This window comes from Trichechus manatus, unplaced genomic scaffold (assembly GCF_000243295.1).
Source record: "Trichechus manatus latirostris isolate Lorelei unplaced genomic scaffold, TriManLat1.0 scaffold00117, whole genome shotgun sequence".
In the NCBI taxonomy this organism is placed as follows: domain Eukaryota; kingdom Metazoa; phylum Chordata; class Mammalia; order Sirenia; family Trichechidae; genus Trichechus; species Trichechus manatus.
This window is the reverse complement of record NW_004444053.1, coordinates 5,572,119-5,583,053: the sequence shown is the minus strand read 5'-3', so window position 1 is coordinate 5,583,053 and position 10,935 is coordinate 5,572,119. Positions and strand designations below refer to the sequence as shown.

The 10,935-nt window shown below is 42.3% G+C and overlaps 1 protein-coding gene across 1 annotated transcript in view; it reads right to left on the bottom strand.

Moving 5' to 3' along the window:
• The window catches only part of FMO2 (flavin containing dimethylaniline monoxygenase 2), a 44,168-nt gene that overhangs the window by 16,204 nt on the left and 17,029 nt on the right, over window positions 1-10,935 (bottom strand). Inside the window, exons 4-7 of the mRNA XM_023738450.1 lie at window positions 9,109-9,251; window positions 6,070-6,269; window positions 3,831-4,186; window positions 1,302-1,374 (exon numbers count right to left, since the gene is read on the bottom strand). Coding sequence (XP_023594218.1) covers window positions 1,302-1,374; window positions 3,831-4,186; window positions 6,070-6,269; window positions 9,109-9,251 — 772 coding nt within the window. The remainder of the gene's footprint in view (window positions 1-1,301; window positions 1,375-3,830; window positions 4,187-6,069; window positions 6,270-9,108; window positions 9,252-10,935) is intronic.

The following is a 10,935-nucleotide window of genomic DNA, read 5'->3' as shown; positions in this document are numbered from 1 at the left end:
AAGGCTGCACAGACTGGGGAAGTGGCTCCCAAGCTGTGCAGTATAGCCCAGCTAGAAGGGGTGGAGATTTATACACAGTGTCAGTTTTTCAGGAGACAGGAAAAGAAGGTAAGTAGAAAGAGACAAGAAATGGAGAAATGAAAAAAAGTAAAAAGGAAAAAAGAAAGAGAAAACAAACAAAAAGACAAAAAAAAAAAAAGCCCCTAGAGATCCCACCAGTGTGGTCATGCAGACCAGGGAAGCAGTTTCCCAGCTGAGTGGTGCTTCACAGCCTGTCAAGAAGCATAGATGACACAAGCAGTGTTCAAGAGAAAGGAGGGGGAGGAGGTGACAGGGACGGAAGAAACGAAAAGAGGCCAAAAAAAAGCAACACAGCAACAAAGAAATGGCAGTGACGAAGCCAGCCAGTGTGGGCAGGGTGAATCCGTGTGGCACGGAACCAGCACCTCCCATGCCACAGTCGTGGCCTGCCGGGAACCGGTAGATTGGCCCATTGGGAAGCCAGGAATCAGCCCCCTGGGAAACTGGGAATTGGCCCACCAAGAAGCAGTGAATCTGTCCTCCAGGAAGCTGGGACTTGACCCACCAGGAAGGTAAGAATTGGCCAGCTGGGAAGTGGTGAAGGTTGAGCAGGGGAGGCAGGGTAGGGGGTAGGAAAGCATGTCTCGCTGATTACCAGGTGCTCTGTCTCCTGCTGGGAGCTCCGTGAATCTGTTTTCCTGTACTCCGTGTCTGCTGATCTCTGATAGGAGTCCAAGATGGTGGATCTGTGTTACGTTAGCTGATAGGGGACCTCGGCTCATAACTCTCCTTGTTTTCTGTTCTGTGTCGGTTTCTTATTCCATTTGTTGCTTGGTTGAGTTCTTTATCTCTTCATTTGATGCTTAGGGTTCCAGGACTGACGTTTGTCTCTGTTTTACTTAGTTTTTCAGGTCTTTGCTATGGAGGGACAGCGTGGTGCTCCTGTCTATAGTGCCATGTTGACTCTGCCTCTGTGGGTGGAAATCTTTACGGAAGCAAACTGCCACATCTTTCTCCCTCAGAGCAGCTGGTGGGTTCAAACCTCCATCTTTTGGTTAGCAGTTGAGCACTTTATTCACTGCACTACCAAGGCTCCTTAGGAAGAACATAGACGTGCAAATTTCCAGTCTTATCCCCAGAGATTCTGATTCAATTAGTCTGGGTTGTGATCCAGGAATTTACATTTTTAATAAGCAGCCAGGTGGTTCTTATAGGTAGCTGGATGATTACACTTTGAGAAACACTGTTTTATTGAAAGATTTTTTTTTTAACATACTGACAGGTCTATTCTTTTTTCATTCCTCTTGATAATGTCTGCCATCATAATACTCTCTGAGGGCAAGGTACACAAGCCTAGAAAATAAACGGTTGGTTTGAGTAGTGGGTCTGATTCAATATTGTTGCTTTATCTGGTAGTGAATTCCTAAAACTGAACTCTGAGCATTTAATCATGTTGCCAGTCAAGGCTGTTGTGTTGTTGAACTCCAGGGGACACCCTCCTTGTGCTCTATGGGACGCTGTCTTCATCGCACAATCTGCAGCATAAATATGAGGTGGAGAGGGGTAAGAGAAGAGGCTGGAGAATTATCAGAGTGTGAGGAGCCTGGAAGCCACGTCCAGTGGTTTGGACTCTATTCTGAGGGAGATGGAAAGCTGGTGTAGGGTTTCCTGCAGGGGGTGACAAGATTAGTCTGCCTTGTGGAAAGATCCGTCTGGTTGCTGAATTTTAGAAAATGAACTCCAGGGAGGTGAGCCTAAAGGCAGGGAGACTAGAGGCTATTGAAGTAAGCCTGATGGGATATGAGAGTCTCCCAGACTAAGGGAGTAGGGTGAGATCTTGCTTATGATCCCACCTGAAGTCCACAAGGTCCTTGGAGCTTCAGACTTGTGTTGAAAACTAGTCAGTTTCACCTGGATATGACTAAAAAACCTGTTGCCATTGAGTCGATTCTGACTCATAGTGACCCTCTAGGACAGAGTAGAATTGCCCCATAAGGTTTCCAAGGCTGAAATCTTTAAGGAAGCAGACTGCCACATCTTCCTTTTGCAGAGTGGCTTGTGGGTTCAAACCGTTAACCTTTTGGTTAGCAGACAAGTGCTTAACCACTGTACCACCAAGGCAAATAGCTCTCAGAAATGTCAGGTTCAATGGGCCCAAAACTGAGCTCATCAGTGAAGCCCCCCTCTGTCCAGATTTGCACCTTCTTCTGTATGCCTCCTCTCTATTCACAGCACTGCTGTCCACCCAGTCTCCAGAGCCAGGGTCTGGGAGTCATCCTTGACTCTGTATCTCTAATTTTTCCACTCTGAACCAGTCGATATGTCCAGCTGATTTTATCCTTAACTGTTTCTCGCATCTGTGTTCTCTCCTCCATTTTGTCTCTCTGCCCTGGTTCAGGCTGCATTATATTTTAGTTTAGCAATGTCCTTCTCACTGGTGTCCGGGCCTCCATTCTTTTCCCCTCTCAAATTTATCATCTACACTCCCTGGGTGGAGCAAACGGTTAAGCACTCTACTACTAGCCAAAAGATCGGCAGTTCAAACCCATCCAGAGGTGCCTTGGAAGTAAGGCTTGACGATCTTTTTCCGAAAGGTCAAGCTTTGAAAACCCTATGGAGCAGTTCTACTCTGCAACACATAGGGTCCCATGAGTCGGAATCGACTCGACTCTATGGCAACTAGCTAACAACAACAACTGTTGAAATAATCTGTTTAAAATATAAATCTGATAACATCTGTTGCTTGCTTATAATCTTTCATTGGCTCCTCTGACTGTGCTTCCAAATATCCTGAGGAGCTTTCTAAAATAAAGATTTCAGGACCTCATGCCAAACTTAATCAGGATCCCCACAGACCTACTGGATGATTTTTGTGTGCAGCCAGATTTGGAAAGAACTGATTCACATTTTATATTCCAAGCTCCTTAGTATGGCTTACAAGGCTCCGGTGTTCTGGCTTTCTTCTTCTGCAAGGTTTATCTCTCACACCTCTCCACCTTGTTCATTGAGCTCTAGGAATGTCGAACAGCTTGTAATTCTCCAAAGCACCATTCTGTTTCGTGCCTCTGTGTTTTTGCTCATGTGATTTCCCTTTCCGCACCTGGGAAACTCAGTCACCCAGGAACTCTTCCCTGACCACCTCCCCTCTCCTTATCCCACTCTGCTGTTGCTAAGTGCCCTTTCTCTTGTTCCCATAGCATTCCATGCATTCCCGTATCAAAGCATTTGCCATATTATGTTGAAACAATCTGTTTAAATTTCTCTCCATGCTACCAGGTCCCAGCACAGGGCTAGGTATTCAATGAGTTTTTGTTGAGCTGAATTGAACTTGGGGTTAAGGGGTGGATAATAGGCTTCTGGGGAGAATGAAGTGCTACACGGATGCTGGGACAGAAACCTTTCAATAATTCTGTAATTTTGTAGGAATCTGCTTAGGTACTAAAAGTTAATTTGGACTTAAGTATGAACTAGGCCTAGGTCTCTTGATTTGCACACATTCTGAGCAATTTTTAAACACCATATAGGTAAAACTAGGAGACGTAGATGTTTTCCTCCTTAACTTGATCTCTCATGATTCAAAGAAAGGATAATATACTTAACTTTATGCCAATTGAAATTCTCTGAACTGTCTAATGCTTTAAAGGGATGATTGCAGGTATTTATTACTGTATCTCTACATTTGTTATTTGAATTCTTCATTAATCTTATGAGAGCAGCCAAGGTTGACAACAATTTTCTTATCTAAACTCATTACTGAGCAAACTCCACCGGGGTGAAGCCCTCAGTCACTTACTTGCCTGCTGACTCACCTTTGAAAACTCTCGTCACCCAGCGAGCTTGAAGTTCAACAGTCGGGAAAATGGAACCAAGGGGCTGGATGAGACCCATGCATGCAAGGGTTGGCTTCTCCAGGTGAGGGGGATATATGTATTTATAAAGAGATACCATATTATTCTCTACTTTAACAAGTGAATCTTCAAGGAAGGGAAAAGAGAAAGCATATCCTGTTGCAAAGACAATGACATCAATATCCTCCTCCATTGTTCCACCTTCAAAGATGGCAGAAGCCTCTGTGAGCTCCTTCACTCTCGATTTCACCTTGATGGCTCCATAAAGCAGACGACTCGGAAGATCATCATTCAGTACTGGCTCTTTCATAAGATACCTGAGATACATAGGAGAAAACACTCAGAAGAATCATTTGCTGAGGAGTCTTGAACCCTCTTTTCATTATACTGGGGTGGCTCTGAAAATTGAGGGATTTCTCTAAAATCCATAAAACCTGACTAGCTGGCCTTCCCTAAACCTTATTATCTGACTTTGTTCTCATGCTGAAAACCACTCCCCTCAAAAAATAGGGGGAAATATGTAGATGATGCAGATAAAAGATATTTCAAAGAGGGAGATACTCCCAGGGGCTTAGACAAAATGCTAGTGCCTATGATCAATCCCTGATTATTCTAGTGGTTATTATTTCACTTGAAGATAATTTTGGCCATGAATGTTTCTACTGTCTCTCTTATACCACCCACCATTTTTAACTATGTTGCTGTTTTATATCAACTCTATCTGATCACAACTAAGTAAATTTCTATCAGTTTTGAAACATTTAAAGGAATCAGTATAAAATTAATGTATAAAATTAGGTTTGGGGATATTTGTTGATACCAAATGTCCATGGTGTCTGTGTTTATGATAGTACGAATAATGGAGCACAATCTGCTTGCTTTTCTGCATTTCCCTTTTTCATAGATTTGGAACCATTTTCCTGTTTTTCTTTTTATAAAAGAATATGTGCCAATGATTGCATTTCAATTCTCAGAATACACAGTCACATGGTATTTGTTGAAAGACTCCCTTTCATCAAATCACTATTCTGTTTTTTAAAAGGAAGAGGTCTGTTATCAACTAAAGAAAAATGAACAACCATGTGTTTATAAGATCAATATTGTATAACTTTGAGAGCAAGAGATATTTATCTTTTGGCAAACAAACAATGAATAGGTTCTCAAAAGCTGCAAAACTGCCCATGGGAAAAAACTCTTATGGTGTACAGAGTTGACAAAGTATAAATGATCATACTGACCACTCTGAGCAGGATCACAGTAGAAGGTCCTGGACAGAGTGGGAGAAAAATGCAGAACAAAATTCAAACACATAAAAAGACCAGACTTACTGGTCTGATAGAGACTAGTGGAACCCCGAAACTAAGGCCCTTAGATACCTTTCAAACCTGGAACTGAATGTACTCCCAGAGACCATCTTTCAGCCAAACAATAGACAGGCTTATAAAGTGAACAATAACACCTGTGAGGAATGTGCTCCTCAGAACAATGAACCACACCAGACCAAAAGGGCAGCATTTGCCCAAAAACAAAGTTCAGAAGGCAGGAGGGGGCAGGAAAGATAGAAGAATAGAAACAGGGAACTCAGGGAGGAAGTGGGTAGAGTGCTGTCACGTGGAGGGGGTTGCAACTAATGTCTCAAAACAAAATATTTATAAATTGTTGAATGGGAAACTGATTTGCTCTGTAAACTTTCACCCAAACCACAATAAAATGTTAAGAAACAATAAAAGACAAAGTATAAACGATCAGATGGAGAATTTGGGGCATGTTTTCTCTATACTTTCAATGTAAATCATAACCATGAAATCTCAGAGTAGGAAGGACCGTAGAGGCATTCTAGAACAACTTTTCTTCCCAAGCAAGAATCCCTATACCTTCTCTGAAGAGAAGGTCACAGTCTCTTGAAGGTGCCTTCTCCAGTGCTGAACAGCTTTAGGTATTGGTAAAATTCTGTTCAATCACCCTAGTTCTGCTTTCTGGAGCAGCTGATAACATCTCTACTTCTCCTTAAACATTCTTTTTTTTTTTTTAAAGGCACACAGGACAAATTTGATATTCAAACTCCAGGATCTATATGATATTCATTCTAGGTTGTAGTACAAACTATCATGTTAGCAATTTGGAGTTTTGCATAGAGAGGCACCCTCAGACAACCTTGCTTACCAATGAGTATACCATAAAAAAATTAAAATAACTCTATTTGTTTTGAGGCTTAAGACCATAATTTTCATGGTTGAACCACTGATTCATCTGTTGTTCCATCATCCATTTCACAACCATTCGTGGCAGGACATTTCGGAGCATGGATCTAAAGTGGGTATGGAACAGCATGTCCCAAGGATAGCCATCGCCAGAGATATGGCTCAAGACCCAGGACCCTTGTCTGGTGCTGAGAAACACCTGGTAAGCAAAAAAGAATGCAGTTGAAATTAGGGCATTTGTCCCATTTGGGAGTGAGCTACTGTGTTGGTGATGTATCACGTGTATGACCCTAGTAAAAGCTAAGATTGAAAAAGTGAAGTACCTCCTAGTTATCACTGCTCTGTGGCAGCTTTATGATAAAAGCAGGTATCTAGCTTTTACGATAAAGATCAATGTTGTATAACTCAGAACGCAGTCTATAACAAAGTCTTGAAAACTTCATGGAGACATGAGCAAAATCTCTAGGCTAGTACCAATGATAGGATCCACAAGTCTACCACGTGTACAGTTGTGTTTTGCTGCTGCTTACAGAAAGGCTCTTCTTCCTCCTCTCACCATGTCCACCTGCCTCCAGTTTCTCTTCTAGTGAAGGCGAACAATTACAATCATTGGAAATGTCAATTACAATGACTGGAAATGATGAAAGGCTAATGACTATACAGGCATAAATGTATGAGTCTGTATACCCTCAGAGGAGGAATGACAAGGAAAATCAGTCCCCTTCCATAATTAAAACAACTTTATGTTATGTATTTTAAAAGTTAAAATTGAACGCATACTGTGATTGCCTTTCTTTTCAAGTATACATTTGAATTTCCTTTCAGATGGATTCCTTACCTTGTTTACTCAGATGTCTCTTGTTTTCATAATGTACATTTAAATCTCTTCAAATACATATTTTATCTGGTTTACTGTTACTCCTCCCTGCTGTCAAAATGTTTATTTGAATTGCTTCTCAAATATTTGCATACCATTTTCTGAGTTATTTGACTTTGGCTTTCCTTGATAAACAATTTCATGATTTACTTGCAAGCAAACTGATTCACTTAAGATGTTAACGTCATGGAGTCTGGAGCCAGACTGCCTGAGTTTAAATCCCAGCGCCACTATTTACTACCTGTGTTACCTTGGGTGAGTTATTTCAACCTTTCTGCCTCAGTTTCTTTCTTGGTAAAATGGGGATAATAATAGCACTTATCTCATGGGACTATTTTGTGGATTAAATGAGATGATATATATCAAGTACTTAAAATATTGCCTGGCAAGTGATAAGTATTGTTAACTATTATTATTTTATAAATTTAGACTAGGGGAGGGGGTCTCACAGGTAGTTTCTTAATATGGCATATGGCATCATAAACCACCAGTTGCTGTGGAGTCTATTCTGACTCATGGTGACCTCATGTGGGTCAGAGTTGAATTGATCTCCATAGGGTTTCCAATGGCTAAATTTTGGGAAGTAGGTCACCAGGACTTTCTTTCAAGATGCCTCTGTGTGGTTTCGACCCTCCAACCTTTTGGTTAGCAGCTGAGTGTGTTAATAGGCTGACGTTTTACATAGCAAGACCCATGCAAGGCATTGCCTCTTGGAATCCAAGATTTGATATCTTTGGAGTATCTGTTCTAAGTCCAAATTACTGACCTGACAACATGTAGTGGTCAAGTATGAATCTTTTCTTGGTCAATTGCTAAACTGGATCCTATCATCTTACTCCATCCTACTTCCTGCCTCAAGCTTTGCAGGTGTTCCCAACAGGAAGGAGACTATAGCCAGTGGCTCCACCTGTTCCCAAACCCTCACACTTCCGGACTCTGCTCTGCTCCAAGACTTTACAGTAAGGACCTCCCCATTTGCTCATCACACTGAGGTCTCAAAGCTTTGAAAAGTGAAAATTGGTTTCTTTTTACAAAAAAGATGAGGACCCCTTGGGTCTAGTACATCTCTTTCTGGTATTAGTGACCTGCTCTGTCCTCCAACCGGCACTGGCTGTTAGATGACTCTGGCAAGTCCCAACATAATCCCTTTATTAACCTGCTGGGGAGACACCATGTTTATTTATCACGTCTGCTGCTGGGCATCTAGGGCCCTGGAAGTGTGAGTCTCAGGACAGGAAAGTTTGCTGGTTGTGGATGGTGGCCATGGTCAGTCCTGTGTGGCCAGAAGATACCAGGTGAGGAGGCTAGTGATAGAGTGAGAGGACTCATGGGTTCAGAGCCCTGGTGACAGTGAATGTTTGGGGGAGAGGAATGTTAGCTATTTTTCCATCTTTGTCTATGTCTGTCCTTCCAGAAGCGTTTTATTCTCTGTCATTCCCAGTTTTCTCTGTCAGCATTATCTACTTTTTGTACCATCTGCCTTCTTGGTAGCTCAGCTGGTATCATTCCTGAGCAGGTGCAAAGCTGACAGAGGTTGGAAGACCTCAGGGAGCACCTAAATATCTATAATCTTGGTTAGGAGTCTTATTATTTATGTAATCTTTCTTTTGATGATCCTTAAATAACTGAGGATTATCTACATTTCAAATATAATTCAAATATGCACTAAATTTCTAAAACCTGTTGTCATCGAGTCGTTCCTGACACAGAGCGACCCTATAGGACAGAGTAGAACTGCCCCATAGGGTTTCCAAGGAATGGATGGTGGATTTGAACTGTTGACCTTTTGGTTAGCATCCTGAGCTCTTGATCACTGCACTGCACCCCAAAAATATGAGCAGATCAACTCCTCGTTAAGCCTCTGGGTAGAAACAAGGCCTTTCGTACTGAAAGTCAGTAGGTCCAAACTTCCCAGTTAAAAAATTAAGGAACCACAACTCAGAGAAATGAAATGGCTTGCTTTAGATTCCACGGCTGGTTAGTGGCAGAGATGGGAGGTAAACTTTGGCCTCTCGACTTCCAGGCTTCCTATGAAACCACATTGGGCAACCTATCAACTAATTAATAAGTAATAGAGCCTCATTTGTGTTGCTGGGGTTCTCCAGTATGTCCTCCCTCTTTCCTCTCCTTCATTGTACAAGGTAAGCAGAGAGCATCGCACCTGAGCAGCCTTCTTACTCAGCTCCACGGCAATATCTGAGGCCGAGTTCCCTATTCCAATCGTCAGTATGCGCTTCCCCTCAAATCCCTCTGGGTGCTTGTATTGGCGGCTATGGAAATACTGGCCTTTGAACTTCTCGATACCTTCAAGGAGAAGAGAGAAATTCATGAAATTGTGAGTAAGCAACTAAGTCAAGTTAATTTCAGTAAAACTCCATTGTGTCAGCTCTTCCTTTCTGGGGTCGATCTTTTGTTCTTCCTCTTTTCTGCTGCAAGACCAACCAGCAACCTCAAAGTATAAAACAAATAAGAAATGCTAGGTTATGCATACGGTACGGGACCAGAGGGGTTGATTTCAAAGGGTAGCTTATATTTTTACAGAAACAAATGATTTTTGATGAATTAAGAGACAGTCAGATGCTGGCTTTTGACTGTCAATTTTTGCCTACTTTTGGACTGCATAATGATACTTTAATGTCATATAGCATTTTTAACTATTTTAACTATTTCTAAAATACTTTAACTATTTCTTAAATACTTTATATAGTGCTGTTACTGCAATTGTACGATAATTAGGATAATATTTATCATTCTTATTTTGCAAAAGCAAATAAGAACTCTATTAAACTAAAAACCTGGAACATAAAAGTTGAGGAATGGCCTCCAGGTTGCAGTAAGTCAGTAATGGTTGTGTGCCATTGAGTCGATTCCAACTCATAGCGACCCCACAGGGCAGAGTAGAACTGCCCTATAGGGTTTCCTAGGATGTAATCTTTATGGGAGGAGATCGCTAGGTCTTTTCTCGTGTGGAGCCGCTGGGTGGGTTTGAACTACTGACCTTTCAGTTAGCAGCCCAGCACTTAACCACTGCACCACCAGTAACAGGTGGTGGTTAATCACAGACGAGCCTCTCTGTGCCCTTTTGTGTTTACCACTTGTACACTTTCCAGCAATACTTAACTTTATTATTTTCCTTTGAAAGAACCATTAGATTATTGGTTCTCAAAGTGTGGTCCTTGGGTCAGCAGCATCAGCATCACCTGGGAATTTGGTGTTAAGTGACGTTGAATTGATTCTGACTTACAGTGACCCTAAAGGACAGGGTAGAACTGCCCCATAGGGTTTGCCAGGTTGTAAACCTTTATGGGAGCAGATTGCCATGTGTTTTCTCCAGCGGAGCACTTGGTGGATTCAAACTGCTGAACTTTTGGTTAGCAGCCAAGCACCTACTCCTACCGAATCAGAAATGCTAGAGGTGGGGCCCACCAGTTTGTGTTTTGAGAGGCCCTCAAAGTGATTCTGATGCCATCTAAAGCCTGAGAACTACGCTTTAGATCAGTAGGTCTCAATCCTGGCTGCATGTTAAAATCACTTGAGCAGCCTTTACTTGACTTAGCCCTACCCCATGTCAATTGAATCTTTAGGGGTGGAGTCCCAGCCATCAGGACTTTTAGAAGCTCCACAGGTGATTTTAATTGAGGCCTGGATTGAACACCACTGTTCTAGATGTTTTCCCCAGGGACTTGGGAAGGGCCTGTGGACATCAAGACAGATGGCTGTAAGGTTTCCGCTGCTGCCTGCCACTCCTCTCCTGCACCCCATCCCCATCACTGTCCAGTAGCAGCCCTTCTTTCTAGGGACTCTCCCCAGCAACCCCTGTTCATGGGCACGGCTCCAGGGAAAGGCCTCTAAGGATGTAACAAAGTCACAGGTGTTTGGCAGGATAGAAAAAGGCCAATGTAGGCACATGGCTAAAAGGGCCTCTCCAAAAACTTAGGTGAGAATTCTCTGAAATTTGGGGGAAGATTTAGCAATTTTGAAGCAAGCT